At 47.0% G+C, this 26414-nt stretch overlaps 1 protein-coding gene across 1 annotated transcript in view; it reads left to right on the forward strand.

Moving 5' to 3' along the window:
- The window catches only part of otog (otogelin), a gene marked incomplete at both ends in the record, with an annotated part of 175701 nt that overhangs the window by 130932 nt on the left and 18355 nt on the right, over positions 1-26414 (forward strand). The window contains 15 exons of the mRNA XM_084337666.1: positions 480-559; positions 3418-3509; positions 10663-10948; positions 11030-11449; positions 11892-12090; positions 12288-14879; positions 15120-15403; positions 15621-15760; positions 17701-17878; positions 18965-19119; positions 19230-19319; positions 20022-20208; positions 21870-22090; positions 22835-22973; positions 23605-23793. Of these exons, the coding sequence (XP_084193792.1) occupies positions 480-559; positions 3418-3509; positions 10663-10948; positions 11030-11449; positions 11892-12090; positions 12288-14879; positions 15120-15403; positions 15621-15760; positions 17701-17878; positions 18965-19119; positions 19230-19319; positions 20022-20208; positions 21870-22090; positions 22835-22973; positions 23605-23793 (5252 nt within the window). The remainder of the gene's footprint in view (positions 1-479; positions 560-3417; positions 3510-10662; positions 10949-11029; positions 11450-11891; positions 12091-12287; positions 14880-15119; positions 15404-15620; positions 15761-17700; positions 17879-18964; positions 19120-19229; positions 19320-20021; positions 20209-21869; positions 22091-22834; positions 22974-23604; positions 23794-26414) is intronic.

Consider the following 26414-nt stretch of genomic DNA (forward strand, 5'->3'; position numbering starts at 1 on the left):
AGAGAGTGGTGCATGTTCACACATACTGACTCAACTGTCCTGGGGCCACAGGAATAAATTCTTAATACTTTAGTAATTAGTATTGTGCCCCCCTAAAGAAAGGTGTCCCCAGATATAGGGGGTCATCCCCATGTTCCCCCGGGTCCTATGTTCCCCGGGTCCAATGTTCCCCGATTGATTGATTGAAAATGTTATTAATTTTTATTATTTTATTAATTATTAATGTCTGCCTTGTTTCGAACTGGTTAAGCTTAGGCCCTCTTTTGAAGTTGGTTAAGGTTAGAGTTTGGAATCAGGGCTGGTGGTCTGACTATCTATCGCTACCGGGGAACATAGGACCTGGGGAACATAGGACCCGGGGAACATAGGACCCGGGAAACATAGGACCCGGGGAACATAGACATGCTCCCAGATATAGCACTATGTAATGTACCTTGTCCATGGAGCTAGTTGTCAGAGCTGTGTGGTTTCCTCTGTAGAGTGGAGGGATGTCTTCCGATGTGTTCTGCCTACATGGTGCTGGACGAGGTCACCCAGAGATGTGTCCATGTGGAGGACTGTGAGTACTACTTACTCATACACACTAAATCAACACTTTACATCTGTTTTTGTTATTATCAAATTATTACTTGGTATTTGTTGATACGATATTAATTTCCCCACAGGGATCAATAAAGGAATATCTTATCTTATATAGATGATTTTCTATTCCCAAAAATTCTACCATTTTATAAGCAAAGGTCATCAGATTTGTAATTACTTTAATAAATAGAATTTTGAGTTCTGCTATCATGACATCAAGCATTTAGTAAGGGAAGGGAATATTTTTTTTAAATTGTAAATATTTAATTTCGCAACAGCTCTTCCACTGAACCGCTTTAGTATTAGAATTTAGTATGTTGACTCACATGATCATCAGATCATCAGACGTTTGCTGAGAGATGAGCTTGAAAGAGTTTAGCCTCAAGGGAATGTGTTGTTGGCCCCCGAGCCCCACGCCGGGGACAGACCAGAGGCGCTCGCAGGCACGAGCGAGTTTCGTGCGAGAACAGCTTGCGTGGCCGTCCACACCGAATCCGACTTCAGAGCGGGGGGGATTGGTTAGTCTATATGCAAAGTCAGTCCCCGTTTGAAGATTTTTTAAAGATTTCCAGTTTCAGTGTTCTATTCTGTAATTGTCCATTTTGCATGTATAACCCGTTATTATCTCATTAATTAGAATGTTAGAATGATGAAATCAGTGTGACTGTGATTTCCATTGGGAAAGATACAGACACATTAGCTGGTTGAACAACATCTATGTGGTAATAATGCAGATATTGAGTGTATTTCTGTGAAAATGCGCATGGTGCACGCCTCCATTCTATCACTCTCTCTCTATATATATATATTGTATATATATACATATACACATATATATATGTGACCGGGCCCAGTGGTAAGAGACTCATGTCTGGAAGTCAGATCATGAGAAAACGTATGAAATGTTTTTCCCATATTATCAGTTTGAATGTTTAAGAACATATTTCTTAACAGCTAACCGTTATAGTATATCTAAATAGTAAAAACCTTTGTTTAAAAAAGGCAGTTTGTGACACCTAGTACCTGACTGCCAATGTGTTAAAAATGCAGCCAAACTTTAGATTGGATTTTCTCAGTTTTTCTCTGCTCTGAGACTTGAGGTTTAACTAGATTCAAATCTTCTTCAAATATTTTCATATATATCCCTCTCTCTTTATACTTTATATATATATATATATATATTCTCTCTCTCTCCCACACACACACACACACTCTTAGCTGTCCATCGTGTTCGATGATGACGCTTGCTCCAGGGATGGGGTGAGGGGGGGGGGGGGGGGGGTTAGCGACGCTGCCGCTGGTGCCACTTCTCGTGGGCGTTGAGTCCGATCCTTGAGCCGCACACCCGTCCACAGATGGCGCAAGGGAAGCCAGATACCTGGGGGATGCCAGCCGCCCGCTGGTGTCGTTGCGTGCGCCTCTCAGATCTTCGGTCTTGGTTCGTTTGGTGTATTTGGGAAACTGCAGTGGCACAAGTGACTTGCCAGGCTGATCTGTCGAGTGCCAGAGTTTCAAGCTGCGTGATGTTTGCACACTTTAGGAGGTCCCTGGTGTAGTCCTTAAAGCATCTCTTTTGGCCTCCAGCAGCCCGCTTTGCTCCTCTCAGTTGGCCATAGAGGACTTGGCGGGGCAGGCGGTGGTCAGGCATACGTATGGTGTGCCCTATCCAACGAAGATGTTTTTTGGCCACAGCTGCGGCCATACAGATTGAGTTGGTGTTGTTGAGGATGTCTGTGTGCGGGACTCGATCTTCCCAGGTCAGGCCGAGGATCCTTTGGAGGCAACGGATGTGGAAAGCGTCCAGGTTGGTGATGTGCCGGCGGTATGGGGTCCAGGATTCTGCTCCATAGAGCAGAGTGGAGAGACATACTGCGTTGTAAACGGCAACCTTGGTGCTGATCTTCAGGTTTCGGTTTTCAAAAACCCTGCTGCGTAGGCGTCCAAAGGATGATGCCGCTTTATTGATACGTGTGTGTATCTCTGCGTCAAGGGAGCAGCATGAGGACAGAGTGGAGCCGAGGTAGGTGAAATGATCCACTGTTTTGAGTGGAACACCGTTTATGTGAAAACTGGGAGGTGTAGAGGTTCGGGAAGTGAGTTGGGACATGACTTCGGTTTTTTGTATGTTGACCTGGAGACCGAAGGATTGGTACAGGCTGGATATGGTGTCGAAAAGCATGCTGCATAGACTCTGGACTGTGAGCTAAGATGGCACAGTCATCAGCGTACTGTAGCTCACATACTTGGCAGGATTTTGTCTTTGTGTGTGCCTGGAGCCGGCGGATGTTGAAGAGACTACCATCAAGGTATTCTACATGGACACCGTCTTCATGTCCCATGGCTTGGCGGAAGAGGCAGGTGACGGCAGAGAGGAGGAGATTAAAGAGCACCGGAGCCAAGACACAGCCCTGCTTCACCCCAACATTAACCTTAAAGGATTCTGACTGGAGTTCACCCATCTGGACTCTGGCTTGCATCCCGTCATGCAGCTGCTGAAGGATGGAGAGAAACTTGGGTGGTACCCCAAGTTTGTTGAGATGTTTCCAGAGCAGCTCACGGCTGATGGTGTCGAAGGCTTTGCTTAGGTCTATGAAGGCTATGGAAAGATCCTTGCGATGCTCTCTGCTCTTCTCTAGCAGCTGCCTCAGGACAAAGACCATGTCGGTGGTGGATCTGGTCTTCCGAAAGCCACATTGAGTTTCCGGAAGCGCAGCTTCAGAGATGTTTTCCACCAGCCTGTTCAGCATGATCTTCGCCAGCACTTTCCCTGCGATGGAGAGGAGAGAGATTCCACGGCTGTTTCCGCAGACTGCTCTGTCCCCTTTCTGCTTGTAGATGACCACAATGTTTGCATCCTTCCAGTCCTGTGGGAGGGTCTCATGTTCCCAGATGTTGCAGATCAGGAGGTGCAGACGGCGTGTGAGGAGGTACCCTCCGTGTTTTAAAACCTCTGCTGGGATGCCATCGGGTCCAGGGCTTTTATTGTTCTTTAGACCCACAATGGCTTGACAGGTCTCAGAGAAGTGTGGTGGGGTGTCCAGGTGCATGACTGGTGGCATGTCTGGGAGATTATCCAGGATATGTGGGTCAGTGGGGTTGGTGTGATTGAGTAGAGACTCAAAGTGGTTTGCCCAGCGGGTGAGGATCTCATGTCGGTCAGAGTTTAGAACCGTCGACTGATCGAACTGGAGCAGTCGCCCGCTTCCTGGGGCCATGCAGTGCTTTGATGGCATCGTAAAAGCCCTGGATGTTGTGGCAGTCTGCCAGGCTTTGGATCTCCTTCGCCTTCTGTATCCACCAGGCATCCTCCATAGTCCGGAGGGCTCGCTGGGTTGCTGTTCTTGCTGCAGCAAAGGCAGCTTTCAGGGTGGGAGAACCAGAGCAGGACAGGAGAGCTTTGTGGGCTTCATGCTTGGTTTTTAGCAGGGACTGTATCTTGGCTGAGTTACAATCAAACCAGTCCTGGTGTCGTTTCCTCGTCTGGCCAAGTGCCTCAGAGGCTGCGCTGTGGATAGCCTGGCGCAGAGCTGGCCAGTCAGCTGATTCCTCCGGGATCTTATTGAGGTTTTCAGCAAGAAGCTGTCGGAGGTGGTTTTTTGAGGTGGGGGTGTTCAGTGCTGCAGAATTGAGTTTCTTATTAGGTGCTACCCTCGGTCCACAGGGTTGAATACTCATGAGGAGTTTGGATCTGACCATGAGGTGATCAGTCCAGCACTCGGCTCCACGCATGACTCGGGTGGTAAGGACGTCCTGTCTGTCCTTTTGGCGTACAATCACATAGTCCAGGAGATGCCAGTGTTTAGAGCGGGGGTGCTGCCAGGTGGTTTTGAACCTGTTCTTCATCTGGAAGATGGTGTTGGTTATGACCAGGTGGTGTTCTGCACAGAGGGAGAGGAGCCGAAGCCCGTTGTCATTTATCTTCCCTACTCCATGTCGGCCAATAACTCTGTCCCATACCAGGTGCTCCGTGCCCACACTAGCATTGAAGTCTCCCATTAATATGAGCTTGTCCGTAGCTGGAGTTTTCTGTAATATTGAGTCGAGGGCTTGGTAGAAATCCTCTTTGATGTTGAACTCAGCATCTAAAGTTGGTGCATAAGCACTAAGGAGAGTGGCGAAGCGTCCCTTTGCAAGGGGGATGCGCCATGTCATTAGGCGTTCGCTGACACCGATGGGGGACTCTGGGATGCATTGCAGCAGTTGGGACTTCACAGCGAAGCCTACTTAATGGACCCCAGGAAGAATAGCCCCAGCACTGCTGTGGCTAATGGGGATCCAAATAAACTTAAACTTAAACTCCATGGATGCGGCGAGTGCCTGTCAGGTGTTTCAGCCAGGTCCAGCAGTGTGCGAACATTCCATGAAGCAATACATAAATGCTTATTTCTTAATATTTTAGTTTTTCGACCGCAAAAGGGGATGCTCCGACGGTTGCGGTATACCGCCCGGAGATAGAAGAGCAGACAATGTTTGGACCACCTTTTCTAGGTCCTTCCCCATCTCAGGGGTGAGCAGTGTGGGGCAATGGAAGCTGCCGAAGCGATGCGCTGCTCCATCCCGCAGTCTCAACGACCATCACTCCATTGTCGCCTGTGTGCATGGTTTGGCTAGACACTCCCAGCCACATTCTTGGCCTGTACCTACCGCCATTCCACAACGCCACAGGACTTTTTGAAGGGGGGGGGGGATGGGCAAGAAGCTTGCACATAGGTGAGGATTAAGGTGAGGGTGTGGCTGTGCAGTCCTCACTCCCACCATCTTCACTCCTTGCAGATTAACAACCAGTGGTATGAGAGAACCCATGACGACCTTGGTCTGGCGGGAGTTGCAGGGGGCTGCCGGTGGTCCGGTCAGTTGGACTCCGCCTGTGCCTGTCCCCAGGGCAGATTTTTCCTCAGGGTTTACTCCCCTAGCCACTATACCCGCCCCGGGTTTACCCATGTGGCAGTGTGGGTCCCTTCCTCCGCCTTCGCAGCCGTTGTGGTGGTTCTCACATCCACCATCTTCCGCCTGCTCCGCCGTTGAGGTGTTTTGGGATCACTCTTAGTCTGGCCTCTACCCTTCGACCTGTTCGGCTTGGGTGGCCCTGCCAGGAGTGCGAGACTCCCGCCGACATAGCTCTAGGGGTCATGGAGACACGCAAAGTGCCTCACCACAATAAGGTGGTGATCCAGGCGAGACACACACACACACACACACACACACACACACACACACACACACACACACATGCACGCACAAACATTTATACTCCAGTACTAATTCTTCTGTTACGGATGCATCAACGGGGTAAAACAAAGATTATCCTATAACCCTAGTTACATGAGTTTTTGTGAGCGTTCTGCTCTGCTGGGGATAATCTCATCATTACTTATGTATCACTGAAAGCTTTTGCTACATGCACCTTCATTTGCCCGGCCACGCCCATTTCCGGTTATGTATATAAGTGAGGGGTGTGACCGTACTCTTCCTTCCTAGGACCTGACCAAAGGGACCGAATGTCTTCACCCCACTCTGTCTCCCATTCCTCCTCTGTCTCCATCTACTGGACTGCCCAGTAGAAATAAAGCGATAAAAAAAAAAAAAAAAAAAAAAAAAAAAAAAACTCAGGAGGCACCACCGAGACGGTCTGTAAAAGAACAGCTCACGGTGAATGAATCAATGACTTTTATTTATATAGCACCCTTCACAGCACGAATGCACAGGGTGCTTTACACTACAGCTAGTACTGTATATAAAAACAAAAACTAAAATCTGAAATAAATGACAACAACAGACAGCAGTTAAAAACTGTGAAACCAAATAAAATAATAGAATAAAAGAATTTAAATAAAATCATCAGTCACAAAAAAATATATATATATATATATATATATATAGGAACAGTGAGGACAAAAAGGGTGCCTAATGCCTATATATGACCAAAGGCCTGTCTAAACATATGTGTTTTTTTTAAAGAGTTTTCTGATGGGGCAGTTCGCAGGTCCAGGGGGAGAGCATTCCAGAGCCTTGGTGCCGTCACCTCGAAGGCTCGATCACCCCTTGTTTTGAGCCTGGACCTGGGGACCACCAGGAGGTGCTGATCGGCAGATCTGAGTGAGCGGGTATTGGTGTAGGGATGGATGAGTTCAGTGATGTAGATAGGGGCCTGACCATGGAGTGCTCTGATAGTAAAAGTGAGGACTTTGAAGTGAATTCTATAGTGTACCGGGAGCCAGTGCAGGGATGCCAGAATGGGAGTGATGTGACATGATTTTTTTGACCTTGTGAGTAGCCTGGCTGCAGCATTTTGGACCATTTGTAGTTTGTCTGTGGATGATTTAGTGAGCCAGGTGAAAAGTGAGTTGCAGTAGTCAAGCCTAGAGGAAATAAAAGCATGCACGGACAGTTCTAATTCAGAGTGAGATATGATGGTGCGTAGTTTTGCAATATTTCGGAGGTGAAAAAAGCAGGTGCGTGTGAGTGTTTTGACATGTTTGTCTAGGTTCATGGCCTTCTCAGATGGGGGCGTATGTTGTCTTTAAGGGACCCCAAGTGAGTGGCCACTCTAGCTGCAGTCTTCTCAGCTGCTACGATCAGCACCTCCGTTTTTACAGCATTTAACTGGAGGAAGTTACTTCCCATCCAACTCTCAATGCTGAGCAGGCACTCCTGGAGGAGGCTGAGTTTCTCCAACTCATCAGGTTTAACCTCTTCTACCCGGAGCCTATTTTCTGAAAATCCGCCTAAAATACATACCTAAGTAAATTGAATATCGCTCCACTTCTACAAGGTCCATTTGCATATTCTTGGTATCTAGGGACATCTATGGACCTCAGTGAATGTATTCCCAGTGTCAGAAATATTGTGTATATTACTAGGCTTGCTTAAATTATGATGAAACAAAGGAGAATATGAATTATGATTTTTCTTTGCATCTTTGACAGTGAATAACACCATGCTAATAATGACCAGACATGAATAACTGCCACTGATCTCGTTCAGTACCTTCTTGAGATCATGTGTACAAAAAATCTAAGGAAATGAATAAAGGGAAGATGATTAAACAGAAGGTTCTGTAGATACAGTACTGAATTCTCCCATCCAGACCAATGCAATTTGAAATATTATTATAGAATATAGAATAGCCGGCTTATAAATTAGCTTATTATAGCCAATTCGCACATTTATATATATACATATATTATCTTTCAAATGGCCGAGTTCAATTTGGATTTAGTATCACCAGGCGTGTATAAGAACAGATAATGAAATCTACTGTAATCTACTGTACTTTTCTTTTATTCAGGGTGAAACCGTTTTGAAACTAATTTCAAATCTAATTGTTGCTGCATGCTAAAAATAGGGAAGAGAAATAATACAATAACGTTAAGTGTTGTGGTTTATTATCCCGAATAATAAGAGATATTAAAAAAATGCAGGTATGACGCTTGAAACCCCATAGAGGCTTTCAGGAAGTGTAGTTCTGAAAAATTCCAACGCAGATCGACAGCTAGCGATGTCCTTCACAAAATGGCCACCAAAAAACTACAATTCCCATGGTTCAAAGTTTTCCAAAATGGTCGCCTCTCACGAAATAACCCTAACCAAAACTAAATGAAAATCTATCTAATAACACTTTAACCTATTCCTAAACTAACCGACGGACCGCATGGGCGGAAGAGGTTAAAAGAGCAAAGTAGCTGTATGGCGTCTGCGTAGCAGTGATATTTAATGCCGGTGAATTTATTGATGAGGAGGCCTAAAGGAAGCATATAAATGGCAAAAAGGAGTGGTCCTAGCACCGATCCCTGTGGTACCCCACATGAGAGGCGGGTGGGGTCAGATTCAAAAGGACCCACAGCCACCGAGAACGTTCTCTCCCTTAGGTAAGAGGCAAACCATTTTAGAGCGCTCCCAGAGATGCCCACCCACTCCCTGAGCCTGTCTAAAAGGATGCTGTGGTTGACTGTGTCAAACGCTGCACTCAGGTCTAACAGGACCAGAACAGAGCATTCGCCAGAGTCAGCGGACATCAAGAGATCATTTGATACTCTGAGAAGAGCAGATTCAGTGGAGTGGAGTTTGCGGAAGCCAGATTGGAATTTGTCAGAGATGTTATTTTGTGGCATGTGGGTGGTGAGCTGGTTGGCTACAACCTTTTCTAACACCTTTGATACAAAAAGCAGCTTGGAGATGGGTCTGTAGTTGTTATGGATGGTGGGGTCTAGGTTGGGCTTTTTGAGGAGTGGCTGTACGACTGCCTCCTTAAAATAGATTGGGACAGAACCAGAGGCTAAGGATGAGTTTATAATAGTGACTAGACTGGGGCCAACAGGAAGGATGTCTAGGGGGCTTGAGGAGGTCTTCACAGAGGTGACTAAAATCGTGAGACAGGTGAAAAATTGCTCAGGGATGCTTGAGTGATGGGATGGAGGGGAAGGGGGGATAGAGAAGGAGTGATGTTTGCTATTAGCAACCTTGGTGACAAAATTGAAGAAAGCGGTTACAGGCCCACCCATCGGGCGTGAACCCCCCCTGTGATCCTTGATCTGCCTCATCATTTTCCCCCGGAAATGCCGCAAGCCTTCGAGCTGGCAGATACATTTTCACTAGCAGCACTCGCCTGGCGCTCGGCAGAGGTAAACTCCCTCCCGGCCGACCGCATAAACGCCGCTATGCCGTTCGGACAGACCAGGGCCGCCGGTCCCTAAGAAGGCCATTTCAAATAAACATGTAAAAACATGCCCGGGAACAGGCGCTGACATCGGTCCCTTAGGACCAAGCGCTGATATCGAAGAACGGGGAACAGACCCTTACATTTATGCCTATTTAAAAGGGCTGTAACTGTCCCGGTTCGAAAACAGAAAAAAGGGAAATGGTCTCTGCTTGGCCGGGGCTCTTCGTAGTCGCGGCCCCGATAACATCGCTAGGCTCGTAAAACCTGAGAACGGTGTTCGGCGAATTTCGGTAAGAAAGAACCCCAACCCATCGTCTCTCCCCCCTATTTGGGTAAACTGGGGGAAGACCGGTCCTCGCAAGGATCTCGACACGGGATTTATACACAGAGCCTGGGGAAAAAACAACTGTCACTAATTCCGCTCTCTCGAGAGGGGAAGATGCCAGTTTATCCCGCAGAGACCTCTCATTCGACAATGTGAGTTTGGATCTGAACCACGCAGGCCCAACTCACGGGCCAATAAGAAAACTCGAAACCTCTGAGTTGGCGGGCATGGGGAACCCCTCCCCCCCTGCGACGAGCAGGATATGTAAATGCTTGCTCCGACGTCGGTTGGCCCAACCTGACAGAGCGGAATCCCACGTACGTGCGTCATCACGCTGGTGCGTACAAGGGATACCTGAGTGATTGTTTTAAGCGACCTCCTCATCACCCGCCGTCAGCATTTCAGCAAATGGATAAAACACACCCAAAGGGAAGGGTTTATCCCCACCCCCCCAACCAACCTCACGTAAAGTGAAAACATACGAGGTGAAAACAAGGAGCAGTGTTACTAGCTGTGTGTTGATTTACAAGCGAAAAACATACGCAAGCATATGCCCGCTTCATTGCTTTGAAAAGCCAAAACACAATAGCTAGTCACCAACCGTGAATTCAGGGTCTAAAAAGCGCGTCCACATGAATCCCTGTGGCTCTTTTCACAAGCAAGAACTGCCGCCCGCCATACTTTAACAGAAAAAGGCAGCGGGCCCTCATTGTTATTCCGTACGAGGCATACAAAAAACACATTTAGTGAAATGATTACACATTGTTCTAACAAAACTTGCCACTCTCACAGAGGGTCTTTTTATTTGAAAACATAGTATTTTGGGCGGGGGGGGGAGAACAGGGGGTTCGGTGAAAAGAGGAGAAGAGGGGTAGAGGGAGGGGGGACACAGCCTAGGTCTAGTCCCACGCCCGTCACCTCCCGCCGTGTGCGGCGCAACCTCGCTTGCCCCCTCGGGCAGGTGGCCCGGGGGGACGGGTCGGGGGTACAGCAGGAGCTCGCACCTGTCCCCCCGAGCGCAGGGTAGGCGGAGGTACCAGGCGGAGGTACACTGCTGGGCTCTCCCCCCCGGTTGCGGCGTGCCTTTTTGTTGGAGCTGGCACCCCGGGAGGCACTGCTGGCTGCAGCCCTGCGGCGCCATGGGTTGCTGGTCCCTGACGTCGGGAAGTTGTGGCAGAGGACCGACCGCTGCTCCTCCATCTCCCTGCAGGCCACCGTCACCCTCTCTATGGTGGAGCCGAAGAGGCCGTCCTCGGAGAGGGGGGCCAGGAGGAGGGGCAGTCTCTCCATCTGTTTCTCTTCCTCCGCGCTTGCATCTCTCGCGGCCGGGGTGCTGAACCCCGACGCTGTCGACGAGGCATCTTGCCACGGAGCTGGGCAAGGCATCCCGACGTGGAACCGGGGCCCCGACTCCGACGGCGGGTCAAAGAGAAACCCCACCGCCCCCTCCATATAATCCTCAGTTGCCATCGGATGCGATGGAGGGAAAGCGGGGGGATCCCCCTCCGGTACCAGCTCTTCCGTGGAACCGAAAGCCTCCGGTCCCGCGTACTCCTCTCCCTCGTTCGACCACCTGCCACACTTGCTCACCACCGAATGGCGGGAGCAAGCAGAGGCGGAGAGTTTGCGCCGCAGATCATCCGCCACCAGAGAGACCGCGCCCGGGCTGGTCGGGGGTCTCCTGATGGGGACGCCGGGGCCGGAGAACCTCCTCATGACTGAGGGCTACTCAACGGCTTCTGGGCGGTGTTCTCTCTGCGCCGCCCGCCGCCGGGGCTCACCCTCTCGCCACGAACGTGGGAGTAGGGAGCCCCCGCGGCGAATGGAGGAGGTTGCGATGGAGAAGCGCTGGTTGAGCCCAGAGAAATGCATCCCGGGTCTCGGTGGAGATGCCATCTCGTAAAAAACAGCAACAAGAAAAAACATATGATTAAGAAAAAAAGCTAGTACATCCACTGCTGACGTGCGCCTGTAGCCAAACACTTCCGAATGAATAATGAGGGAAGGAAGAGTACAGCTACGCTCCCCGCTTATATACATAACCAGAAATGGGCATGGCCGGGCAAATGAAGGTGCATGTAACGAAAGCTTTCAGTGATACATAAGTAATGATGAGATTATCCCCAGCAGAGCAGAACGTAAGCAAAAACGAAATGTAACAGTGTGACAGCCAGTAAGATAACCATCAACAAACAAACAAACAAACAAACAAACACAACGTAGAGACTTCACGGAACAGCAGGTGACAGGTTGATAAGGCTGTAAACACTGATATCTATGACACCATTGTGCCTATCTAACAATTATTTTATTGTTTGTTCCCAGGCATTAAGCCGCCCACCGCTGAGCCGACACCTGCAGCTGTCACTTCAGCAGCCATCACCCCCAGCACCAGCCCTGGCATCTCCACAGCATCCACGCCAAGCCTCTCCCCTCCGGGCACAACCCCTACTGCCAAGATCACACTCGGTCTGCCCACCGTCGCTACCTCTGCAGGGGAGACACAGACTACTGGGGTTCCAAGGTTCACTCTTAGCCCCGGAAGCACGACAATGCACTGGATGCACTGGATCACCATCAGTAGGCACACTGGCCCGCCTACAGTTGCCACGACCCGGCTGTCAACCACCGGAGGCCCACCGACAAGCTCCACTGAGGTCCCTTCCCATATCAGTACCCTCCCCCCTTTCCCGGTGCACCCGGGGGTCACGACCCCTGCAGTTGGGATAACCCCCATAGACACAGCCAGGACTACTGTGGAGACTTCACCTCTCACCACCCGCAAAACTACACCATACACAGGCGTGGAGACTTCACCTCTCACCACCCGCAAAACTACACCATACACAGGCCCTGTGACTTCACCTCCCACCACCCACAAAACTACACGATACACAGGCCCTGTGACTTTACCTCTCACCACCCTCAAAACTACACCATACACAGGCCCTGTGAGTTCACCTCCCACCACCCGCAAAACTACACCATACACAGGTGTGGAGACTTCACCCTTAACCACCCGAAAAACTACACCATACACAGGCCCTGTGACTTCACCTTTAACCACCCGCAAAACTACACCATACACAGGCCCTGTGACTTCACCTCTCATCACCCGCAGAACAACACCATACAGAGGCCCAGTGACTTTACCTCTCACCACCCGCAAAACTACACCATACACAGGTGTGGAGACTTCACCCTTAACCACCCTCAAAACTACACCATACACAGGCGTGGAAACTTCACCTCTCACCACCCGCAAAACTACACCATACACAGGCCCAGTGACTTCACCTCCCACCACCCTCAAAACTACACCATACACAGGCCCTGTGACTTCACCTCCCACCACCCGCAAAACTACACCATACACAGGCCCTGTGAGTTCACCTCCCACTACCCTCAAAACTACACCATACACAGGCCCAGTGACTTCACCTCCCACCACCCTCAAAACCACACCATACACAGGCCCTGTGACTTCACCTCCCACCACCCTCAAAACTACACCATACACAGGTGTGGAGACTTCACCTCTCACCACCCTCAAAACTACACCATACACAGGTGTGGAGACTTCACCTCTCACCACCCTCAAAACTACACCATACACAGGTGTGGAGACTTCACCTCTCACCACCCTCAAAACTACACCATACACAGGCGTGGAGACTTCACCTCTCACCACCCTCAAAACTACACCATACACAGGTGTGGAGACTTCACCTCTCACCACCCTCAAAACTACACCATACATAGGCCCAGTGACTTCACCTCTCACCACCCTCAAAACTACACCATACACAGGTGTGGAGACTTCACCTCCCACCACCCTCAAAACTACACCATACACAGGCCCTGTGAGTTCACCTCTCACCACCCTCAAAACTACACCATACATAGGCCCAGTGACTTCACCTCTCACCACCCGCAAAACAACACCATACACAGGTGTGGAGACTTCACCTCTCACCACCCTCAAAACTACACCATACATAGGTGTGGAGACTTCACCTCTCACCACCCTCAAAACTACACCATACATAGGCCCTGTGACTTCACCTCTCACCACCCGCAAAACTACACCATACATAGGCCCTGTGACTTCACCTCTCACCACCCGCAAAACTACACCATACACAGGTGTGGAGACTTCACCTCTCACCACCCTCAAAACTACACCATACACAGGTGTGGAGACTTCACCTCTCACCACCCGCAAAACTACACCATACACAGGCCCTGTGAGTTCACCTCCCACTACCCTCAAAACCACACCATACACAGGCGTGGAGACTTCACCTCTCACCACCCTCAAAACTACACCATACACAGGCCCTGTGACTTCACCTCCCACCACCCTCAAAACTACACCATACACAGGCCCTGTGACTTCACCTCCCACCACCCTCAAAACTACACCATACACAGGCCCTGTGAGTTCACCTCCCACCACCCTCAAAACTACACCATACACAGGCCCTGTGAGTTCACCTCCCACCACCCTCAAAACTACACCATACACAGGCCCTGTGAGTTCACCTCCCACCACCCGCAAAACTACACCATACACAGGCCCTGTGAGTTCACCTCCCACCACCCGCAAAACTACACCATACACAGGCCCTGTGACTTCACCTCCCACCACCCTCAAAGCTACACCATACACAGGCCCTGTGACTTCACCTCCCACCACCCGCAAAACTACACCATACACAGGCCCTGTGACTTTACCTCCCACCACCCTCAAAACTACACCATACAGAGGCCCTGTGACTTTACCTCCCACCACCCTCAAAACTACACCATACAGAGGCCCTGTGACTTCACCTCCCACCACCCTCAAAACTACACCATACACAGGCCCTGTGACTTTACCTCCCACCACCCTCAAAACTACACCATACAGAGGCCCTGTGACTTCACCTCCCACCACCCTCAAAACTACACCATACACAGGCCCTGTGAGTTCACCTCCCACTACCCTCAAAACTACACCATACACAGGCCCTGTGAGTTCACCTCTCACCACCCTCAAAACTACACCATACAGAGGCCCAGTGACTTTACCTCTCACCACCCTCAAAACAACACCATACACAGGCCCTGTGAGTTCACCTCCCACCACCCTCAAAACTACACCATACACAGGCCCTGTGAGTTCACCTCCCACCACCCGCAAAACTACACCATACACAGGCCCTGTGAGTTCAAAACCTGTGTCTATTGTACCACCGCCATCAGTGACAGAGAAGACCACTGTTGGTCCATCGACTGTGAAGACCTCAGAGCCATGGCGTCCTCCCCACCGTGAGACCACTTCCACCCCTATTTATAAACCTGTCACTCCAGTGGTTATTTCTACAACTGCTACCGGAATTCTTCACCCTACAACAACAACACAGCCGGGCATCACCACGGCAACTTCAGATGAACGACCTCTCACTGCCAGACCTCCACCTAGTATCCTAACCACAATTATTAGACCAGTGACCCTACATGCAGTAACAGGAATTACACCTTTACCTCCAGTGGCTGGAAGGGTTGAAGAGTCAACAAGTGCTACGACAACACCCCCTTCTCCCTGGTCTCCGGTATACACAACCACCTCCACCACAGCTCCAAGGCCGACAATTCACCCGGAGAGAGTCACCACCCGAGTGGTCTCCCCCACAAGAATTACAACAGCCCCTACAACAAAGATCACCCGAGCAACAACACTCAGGACAACTTCCAGAGATCCCATGGCAACCACAACCTCAACCATTCCCGGTCCGCCTACAGTCACCCCAAGCCCTGGCAGAACAACCATCTCAGAACATCCAAGTGCAACAGTTATTACAGCCAGCACTAGAACCACCACAACGGCTACTATCTCTGCTCCAGTTCCCAGTCTGACCACAGTCACAGCATCTACAGCAATACCCACTGGAGTGACCAGAGAACCACCTTCTTCAACATCTGAGAAGATCTTAACGACCAAAGAGACTGGGGTTCCAGTGCCTTCCATCCCCAGCGTATTCCCAGGTGTTACCCCAGTCCGTCCTTCAGAGTCAGAGGAAGTGGAGATTGCGAGTCCAGAGCCGACTTCCTCACCTGCAGCAGTGTCTCCCTATACCACGGCCGAGACTGCTGAGCCCGCGACTGAGACCACCACTTCAATGGTTGTATCGTCTACAAGGATGTGTACCGTGAGTGTATTACATAATCTAGTAAACCTAGTTCATGCAAACCCCCCAGAAATGGAGGTTGTTCATTAGACTGAAAACACACGGGACCTCTTCTGAAATATCCTTTATTCAATAAAGTATATTACAGAGTTGTTGTAATGCGCAATACTTGGCAGACATGTGTTCAAATATGATATGCGTCACAGCCAGGTGGGGTAGCGTGCTTGGGAAAAAAACAAACAAACATAATTATATCCGTCTGGTTGGGTAAACCGGTCAGTGTGGAACTTTGAGGTTCGGATAAATGAGGTTCTACTGTAATCTTCTTTCTTAATTTTTTTAACAATACGATTTGATCATGTTGGCCCTCAATTAGGAAGTGAGCATACAACCCAATGTGGGTGTGTGCAGCTAACTGCTTTGTGTCAGATCTTGAGTGTAACTGTAACTGTATCAGTGTAACTGATATCAGTGAATCTGGGACCATAGGATCCACAGGCAGCCGCACTAACCAGCTGAGCTAAAGGGTCAGACCCGTTAGCAGGTGCTGGTTGACTGTGACCGACTTATTAGTAGTGTAAAGTCGTCCTCCCCCTGAGAAGTGCGTCCTGGCACGTTCTTTTGTCCATGCGTACACTTTTCCAGGGTTACGGCACCCCCACAGCTACGGGAACCTGGATACAGATTAGGGATGCACCAAATATTCGGCCACCGTAAATCTTCGGCTGAAAATGGTTAAAAAAGGCAGGTTTTAGCACCAAAAAAATATCAACGAATGTCAAAGAACAGGGTTACGTTTGTAACCTAACGTGTTGTTGTGATGACGTAATCAAAACGGATTTCATTAGACACAGATCAGCTCGGACCTTCAATTTAATTGAATTGACGCGAGCCACCAAGCTAACTGACGTTAGCTGCTGCTAGGCTAACTAACGTTAGCCCTACCCTAGACAGCGGATTGACGACTCCACAACACCAGTTCCATTAGTGAGGAGGGGGGGGGGTATATTGACGAGGCTTGACAACAGAGGTTCAAAGATAACTTCACACTTATTCGCTATTAGTTTCTTTATATTGCTTCATGGATCGAGCTCCTCCAGCTTCCAAACCTGTGTGTTGATATTCTAGTGTGACATCATCAACTACGGCAACTAGGAAGCTCAAAACTCAAACCAAATTTTGTCCAGTAAGACTTGAAAAGAGATTATTTTCTATATATTATCTACTGGCCTAGATCTTTATGCAGGTTTAAAGCACCTTGGCTTTGTTCTGAATGCACTTTGTTCTGAATGCACTTTGTTGTAGTTATCCTACAGAGAAAAGAAAATGCACTTGACTTTAATGCACATGTTGTTGTATGCAAAGAGAAAATGTTTAAATTGTACAATCTTTCAGCAGTCAGTCTGGAATTAATGTATGCATTCAAAAGTGCTGAATAAATGTTCTATGGACCCATAGTGATTATTAATATTATTTAAGTTGAGTTTTGCCATAATCATGTATTTTGCCATAATCAGGTAGCTGAACAACATTGGTAAGAAATAAATACATTATATATATACATATATATATATATATATATATATATATATTTATATGAATCATATTCTGCCTTTCGGCATTCGGTTTTCGGCCAACTGTTTTCCTATTTTCTGTATTCGGTTTCGGCCAAGAATTTCCCATTCATCCCTAATACAGATTCACAGGGCAGTGAGATCCCACTGCTGCCACCAATGTAACCGAGTGGATTTGAACCTGGGACCATAGGATCCACAGGCGGCCGCTCTAACCAGCTGAGCTAAAGGGTCGTCAGACCCGTTAGCAGGTGCTGGTTGACTGCGACCGACTCCCAAGTAGTTTACATCAGTGTGTAGGCAAGCTGTGTGAATCATCAACATTACATTACTTGCGCATCAATTACTAATGTGTTCCACATTATTGTTCTCTTTCTGTCCTTTCAGCCTCCGTATGCAGAGTTTATTGATGCATGTACGAAGTTCATCTGTGTAAACGGTCAGCTGGTGCTCTTCAACAAGTCCCAGGACTGCCCCTACAGCGCTACTCCTCCCAACTGTGGTCTGCTGGGGTTCGCCATACTGGTCAACGGAGATAAGTGCTGCCCTCAATGGGACTGTCCATGTGAGGATCACACACACACACACACTCGCACACACACACACACACACACACACACACACACACACACACACACACACACACACACACACACACACACACACACACACACACACACACACACACACAGCTGTACGCCTAGCTTTGAAAAACTACACCATACACAGGCCCAGTGACTTCACCTTTAACCACACACAAAACTACACCATACACAGGCCCTGTGACTTCATCTTTAACCACACACAAAACTACACCATACACAGGCCCTGTGACTTCACCTTTAACCACACACAAGACTACACCATACACAGGTGTGGTGACTTCATCTTTAACCACACACAAGACTACACCATACACAGGCCCCGTGACTTCATCTTTAACCACACACAAGACTACACCATACACAGGCCCCGTGACTTCATCTTTAACCACACACAAGACTACACCATACACAGGCCCTGTGACTTCATCTTTAACCACACACAAGACTACACCATACACAGGCCCCGTGACTTCATCTTTAACCACACACAAGACTACACCATACACAGGCCCCGTGACTTCATCTTTAACCACACACAAGACTACAGCATACACAGGTGTGGAGACAACAACAGAGGCTGTGCAAACAGACACACACAGCTGTACGCCTAGCTTTGAAAACTCTACACACAAATGTGACCGTGCCCAGCGGTTGTGTCCGCAAGTCGGCCGCGCAAATCACACCAGCCTTTCTTTTTTTATATTATCACAGTCACACACTGAATATTTAAGAACATAAATTATTTACTATAAAAGCGTGGGGGCGGAGTTAAATCTGCATGTGAATCAAGACGAATGGTTTCGTTGGCCTCTGAGTTTCGAGCGACGTCTATAAATAAGACACGTGGCTCTGTTGATATTATTGTCGAGACGCTCGCCGCAGCTGTGAACAAACTTTCAGCTTGGAAAAGTCAAACCGATGCAAATGACAAAACAATCTGATACACAAAGCTATTTTGAATATAAGCTTTGCACACAACAATATACATCATAGCAAACAGACAATATCTTAACTAACTTATTAATGTAAATTCTCATCTTTGCCAGGTCGTTGCTCAATCTTCCCAGATCTGAGTGTGATCACATTTGATGGGAATAGTATTGCCATCTACAAGGCTGCCTCATATATTATCAGCCAACTGCCCAATGAGACTATCAGTGTTTTGGTTGAGGAGTGCCCTGCTGATTCTGAATCTGATACAGTGAGTCTACGTCAACATGCCACATATCTGCCTTATATTTTGTCCACAAAATGGCTGCCAACTTGCTCCAAGTTTGCCTGTGTCTAAAACCCTTCTGTTTTTCTCTAAAGCTTCTTTGGAATTTCACCAACCTCTGCCTAGTGGCTCTCAACATCACCTACAAATCCAATTATGTTGTCATCAACAGACTACAGAGGAGGGTTGGTCTTTGTTTTTATTTCCTGCTTTGTCATTTATATTTGATCATGTACATTTATTCATAAGTAACACTATAATAATGATACCTATGAACTAATGAGGAACTATACGTTAACAAACTGTTGATTAACCATAATTAACTCAATGTCTCAGTGCGGCGAAATCCTTCCAGAATGTCTTCTACCTCGCTTCCTAATTAAATATTCAGTAAAGGGCATTGCAGGTAACGGAGCACACACAATCAATTTAAAACAATAGATCAATTATCAATACACACTATGAGAAAATGTACAATAATTATATATAGTATAATAGTTCATAAGCAAGAGCAATTAGCAGAAACAACTACATGTTGATGGTGGACGGCTATTGATTAAAAATCTAAAATGTCCAAAAGAAACAAGAGTGCTTAGTTCTAGGTCACACAGTAATATATTCCATGATTCTGCTGCACTAATACAGAAAGCAGTCTTTACCTCGTATTCTAAAGGTTTACGCAGTTAAATAACATTTGTTTCTTCACATTGCTAACATGTCATTAGTTCCTAGGTGTTATTATTTGTGCCACTAAAGTTCAGTTTTACCAAATAAGCATATACAAACACTAATGTATTATTTTATATTATCTTTGATAATATCAGTTCAGTGTGCGGATTTTCCACCCCGTGTAAAATCTATTTGAAAACGTAATTTCCACGTTTCAGCTGTACGTCAACTCGAGGTATGCCAGGCCGCGTTTCAGGAAGTACGGCTTTGAGGTCCTGGACACGGGCAACATGTATCTGATCCGGACCCCCGCCGGCCTCAAACTCCAGTGGTTCCACAGCACCGGCATGATGGTCGTGGAGACGGAGAGCTACAACAGCAGGCTCCCCACCATGGGGCTTTGCGGTATGCGCTTCATATACGCTCCGTATGGTTTATATGCACACGCTGGCATCCGTTTGATGTAGAGAGGAGGGCACTTGTTGAGAGCTGTTAAAGTTCACCTGTCATGTTTAAAGTTCGGTGGTCGTAAAGATAGAGAAGTGGGGGCGGGATGCTGTGCATTTTTTGGAGGCAAGAGTGTCGTGGCTGAATCATTTTTTGTGTCGTGTATTTTTGATTTCCCGCTACTCTACGCCTCTGGGTTGTATAACACGCCTCCCTCTCTCTCTGGGATTGTGTGGGAAAGTGAGTATACAGTAGGATCATCAAATTACTACCGAATTACTGATCACCACATGAGGTGCGTTCACTTCCTGCCTTTTTAAACACGGAGGTACTGTACATGAGACTGGATCTCAAGGGCAGTAGTGAGAAGGAGTATCATTCACAGTACAGGAACTAACTTCCACCTCTGAGTGCGTATATCTTGTGGTCTGACAGTGACTTAGCTGGTATTCAGTTGTTGTGTCTGACGTATTCTTATGAGGAAAACTGTGACTGAGGTATTCTTATGTGAGGGGAAAACTGACCATGGTATTCGTATGCGGAAAACTGTGACTGAGGTATTCTTATGAGGAAAACTGTGACTGAAGTATTATTATGAGGAAAACTGTGACTGAGGTATTCTTTTATTTTTTTTTTTATCCACTTTTTCTCCCATTTTTCTATATTTTCTCCCATCCCAATTTCATATCATCCAATTCAACCCTCCCCTGTCACGAACGCTGTTTCTTGCCTCCCACAAGCCGGCTGCAATGTGGACTAAGTCATACATAGCACAAGTCCCCTCCGGTACTTGAGGTAACAGCAGTCGCATCTTTTCACCTGCGCAGCTCGATCTCTCAGTGGCGAGGAGTAACGCGTGGGAGGCTCACGCTGCCCCCGACACTTCCTGATTCTACTGCGCAGGCGCACCAACCGACCTGTAGGAGTCGCTGTCCACAACGCCCGATTCCCACCCATCAGTTTCCCACCCCCTAATACGGCCAATGTGTATTAGTACGGACGACCAGCTAAACTGAAAGCACGTGACTGAGGTATTCTTATGAGGAAAACTGTGACTGAGGTATTCTTTTGAGGAAAACTGTGCCTGAGGTATTATTATGAGGAAAACTGTGACTGTGGTATTCTTATGAGGAAAAACTGTGACCAAGGTATTCTTATCAGGAAAACTCCCTCTGAGGTATTCTTTCGAGGTAAAACTGACCAAGGTATTCTTATGAAGAAAACTGCGTCTGAGGTATTCTTATGAGGGGAAACTACAACTGGCCCTCATTTGTATCCGACTTTAGTAAATCAGGCTCACAACTAGAGACAGCTCCATTTTTTTTGCATGTTGTAAAGACTCATACCTAGTAGATCTGGGACCACATGTTGTATACATAGTAGTAGAAAAGCCAACAAGCCACAGAAAACAACAATGTGATGCTAGAGAAAGGCATTTATACGTCTACCCCCCAAGTTTCAACACTGTTTGATGAACATTGTTACTCAGCTTAAAGTTGTACCCTTCCTGCTGAATTGTCGTACATAACTTGTAGGTCACTTTGGATAAAAGCGTAAAAAACGTCATCAACCCCCATGCTTTTACACCCCTCTTCTTGACCCTCTGCTCCTCTCCACAGGCTGCTGTGATGGTAACCCGGCCAACGACCTGTTGCTGCCCGACGGCACCACGATAGGGGAGGGTGAGGACCCAGCGCTGTTCATCGACAGCTGGCAGGTTCCAAACACCACCAGCTACATCAGCCCTAGCCGCCGGCGTGAGGTCAACTGCTCCACCAGCGACTGCTCCCAGTGCCTGGCGATGCTGCAGAACCAGCCGTTCAGCCCCTGCCATGCCTTCGTAGGTCCCCCTTCCCACGTACCACTGTTGTTCGCAGGGATTAAAGCAAAAACTAAATCTCCTGACTGAACTTTTTTTTTCAGGTTCTTATTTGAACCTCCACTGTATATTTGGATTTAATAGCGTTAGCTAAAAGGAAAAGACAACCCGTATCAGGGTCTGACAGCGCTACAATTACATTTTCATATCATAATATTATAACAGGCTGAGAGTCACTTATTTTTTTGCCGGTAGAACATCCGTACGAAATTGAAAGAGCCGCCTCGCTAACCCTTCGATAAGCTTTGTGGCCCGGGCATAAATGTGTCCATAAATCCATTTTGTTAGATCCAACACTGTCTGAATGTATCTTGTGATTATTATCAATTATTTTAGCGTAATCCTGTCTCTCGAGTCCCTGCGTCCATTATTGTTGTCATCATCAGTCCACGCACCCCCACACCAATGACTCTGCTTGGGGGCGCTAGAAAAATCGCCCTTCAGGCAGCATCATATATGAAGCCGCTGATTGGCTAAATTTGGTTTGCTATGCTATTATATATAATTGATATAGGCTACCTAATACCGACATCAAAATTCCTCTACAAATTATATTATACCAGGTAGCCAATTGACGGAAAATGCGTCACGACTCCGAATCACATTGACGGAAATCCGTCATAGGATGGAGAACTTTAATCCCTGTGTTTGCATGGTTTACATTATTTAATTCAAGGCTTTCTAACTGATGTACTATATTCGCAGGTGGCCCCCACCACGTTCTGTGAGGTGTGGGTGCGAGATGCAGAGTACGTGAAGAACCCTTGTGTGGCGCTGGCAGCCTACGTCGCCTCTTGTCACAAGTTCAATATCTGCATTGAGTGGAGGAGCCCAGATTATTGCCGTAAAACTTTTAAATTACATTTCTACAATTTAACTCTACTCATCTACACTCGAGTCATTTGCCATTTATTTTCTATACACTTTTGGACTTTAGTCTTGTACATGTATCTAATGTTAGATTTGGTGTCATTTGAAGTATTCCCGAATCAGGATCCGAATCATGTTGTCATGGCCGTGACGTCCAGGCCAGCTCCTCGGCTAACCTGGTCCCCCCACCCGTGTCTTTCTCCTTCTGTTTGTCATTTGTCATAACCCCCAGCTGCTGTTTATTAGTAATCACCCCTTTTTGTATAAGCTCTCGCCAGACGCACCAAGCCCCACAAAAAACAACTTGAATACAAAAACATTTAATATTATTTAATTTCCCGACTTCCCGAGAGAACATTTAATACCTGTGCAAATGAAATGTAAGACTTTTTAATACCTTAAATTGGAGAATTTAATACTTTTTAATACCCTGCAGATACCCTGATAGAGTCAAATCAAATCAAATGTATTTGTAAAACCCGGCAACACACGTTAATGTCCCCCATGGGCCATTAACCATAGAGCCATGGGCCATAGAGATCACAGAAGCTGTGCACGTGAGAGAACCGCATGGTGACTGACTGTATTTGTTTATCCTCTCATAGCCTTCATATGTCCTGAGGAGCTTCGGTACCAGGCCTGCCTACCGGCCTGCACGGCCCAGTCCTGTCCCAACCATGACTCCGACTACGGTCCCGAGCAGTGCTCCGGCCTCACTGAGGGCTGTGTGTGTCCAGAGGGAACCCTGCTCCACAGGCCCTACTCTGCACTCTGCATCCCCCCTGAAAAGTGTGGTAAGACTCCTGCTCCTTCCTACTTGTAAAAGGATAGAACCAGCACATGGTGCTGGATAGAAGAATTGCATGAAAACAACAAAACAGAACAAGAGTCTGTGTAACGGGTGCTCAATAATACTTAGGATAAGTTATACTAAGTCATACTACCAGTATCAGAAGATATCAGGGCCTGCGGTAACAGTACAGTAGTGAAATGAAACACACACACTGTTAACTTAAATAAAGTTGGCATCAAGGTGTGTCCTTTTACAGTGTGCCTAAGTTATTTCACAAGGTGTCAAATAAAAACCTAAATAATAAAAATAAAATGCACGCTAAAGAAATAAAGTGTCTATAGTATGACCCTGTTTCAGTCTTTGGGGCCCAATCAGCGTATATGTGTGGGGGGTATGGTTGAAGAGAGGGGTTCAGATAGTGTGGGGTGTATGTTCGCTGGTTCAGATATATACCTACCTATGGTGGATAAGCAGTCTTCAGAGTGTGTGAGGCTCTCCTACAGGTCCTGCCGTCTTCAGCGTGTTGAATTAATCCTCTGTACAAAAAACCTGACCTATAGACAAGGTCAAGTATTACTCTCTAATTACTAACATGGACTGTATCAATCATAGTCAAGAGAGTGTAATCTACATTGTATTCCAATATCTCAGTTATTTTCTTCTAATTAGTTGTAGTTCAAGTTCAAATAACGATGTTACATACATTGCATAATATAATATGTAGTGTATTTATCACCATTTCTTGCCAGTGTCGTAGTGCGGAACAAACGGACTGCCAGACGGTTGTTAGATGCAATACACGTGAAGTGCAATGTTTACATCCACTTCCTATATACAATGTAATACGTCATCACGTCAACCTGTGTGACTACACAACGTCAATGCCCTCTAACCACACCCTGTGCATAACATTGAATGTGGATGTGACAGAATATGAATTCTATTGTCCATTATTGTCCCCCACACCAGAATACATTCAACCAGTATTACTGTGCTGTTACTGTAGGTGCAAAATAGTGTGCACTGTGCAGGCTACATTATGCTTATCTATCTGTACCATAGGCCTACTGGTGGTATCTCTCTGTACGATAGGCCTACTGGTGTTATCTCCCTGTACCATAGCCTAGTGTTATCTCCCTGTACCATATGCCTACAGGTGTTAACTCCCTGCCTGTACCATATGCCTAGGTGTTATCTCCCTGTACCATAGGCCTAATACTTATGTTATCTCCCTGTACCATAGACCTACTGGTATGGATGATAATCATCGTTGGATGATGGATGATAATCGTTTCGGTGTGAACACACCTTCTTCAGAATGGCTTGCATGCCATTGCAAGCCATTCTAAAGAAGGTGTGTTCACACCGAAACGTCATGATTACAGGCTGCCAATAAATTTGGAAAAACCTGGAGTGCGTGCCTGGACATTGTTTCCCTATTTTTATGTATGATATCAGAGGTTACAGCACCCAGTGTCAAGTCTAGTGAGGTGAGCGTGTTCTACTACTTTTTTCACTAAACATTAGCATTAATTATTTATTTGTAGCAAGGTGCAATAAACAACAACAAAATACATGCAGTGTCTTCTGCCTCATTTAGTGATGAAACAAAACCAACAGCAACACAATTCTCCATCAAGAACAAGGAGTTAGACTCACAAAAAGAGCACTAATCTTGAGATATTCTTACCAACGTGACAATTGGGCTCCTGCCCTGCTCAGTGTAGGCTTCAATCTGAGCTAATGTTACCTGGACATTTCCAGCAACAGAGCAGCAGAGGCGGACTCAACGCAGCTGATTGGTCAATTATGCTTGTTGTTTCTAGGTGATTGGCTTTTTGTCAAGTTCATCACAGGGACGTTACTAATCCTTTGTTCACTTTACATTTATGTAACAAATTCTTATTTACAATGGCGACCTGGCAAAAGGCACAGTCTGTTGAGGGGGTGAAATAAATACAAAGTTAAAACAGAACAAGATTAAAACAAGTTAAAACGTGGTAAGACTAACAGAGTAACACAGCCACAGCAGATCCAGCCAGGTGCTAGTTTAGTAGCACTATCAGAATTAATGTCCACAATAGTTTCCTTGAAATCTGATTTGGAGAGGAAAGAAGAGAGCATCCTGTACAGAAAACCAATTTTTTTTTATTTCACCTTTGCTTGCAACTTGTTGATGGGGGGGAAAACAGAGTGTTGTCCAGCCATACACCCAGGTAATTATATTCAGAGATCTGCTCTAGGATCATTCCATTGAGTCGTTTTATATGGGGAGGTGAAATGGGTCACATGGCTATGGCTATGTTTATCACCTGACTTGTGCATTTCTGTGTTTTTTTTTTATTATGTATCTGTGTGTATGTGTGTATGTATGTATCTGTGTGTGTGTGTGTGTATATGTGTGTGTGTGTGTCCGAAGGGAAGAGCCAAACAGTTAGCAAGATATTGCTCAGTGTCAGCTATTATTGGCAGCCGCGCAATTTAGAGAAGACGCTGCTATCTGTACCCATGAGCTGTATACTACTTGTCTTGTTCATCATCCCATGCGTGTGTGTAACTTTGGTTGCCATTGCCAATTTGGGCACGAATGTAACAGAATAACCCACAAAGTCCAATTGCACT

The sequence above is a fragment of the Notolepis coatsorum genome (genome assembly GCF_963971535.1).
Source record: "Notolepis coatsorum genome assembly, chromosome: 20".
NCBI classification, from domain to species: Eukaryota; Metazoa; Chordata; class Actinopteri; order Aulopiformes; family Paralepididae; genus Notolepis; species Notolepis coatsorum.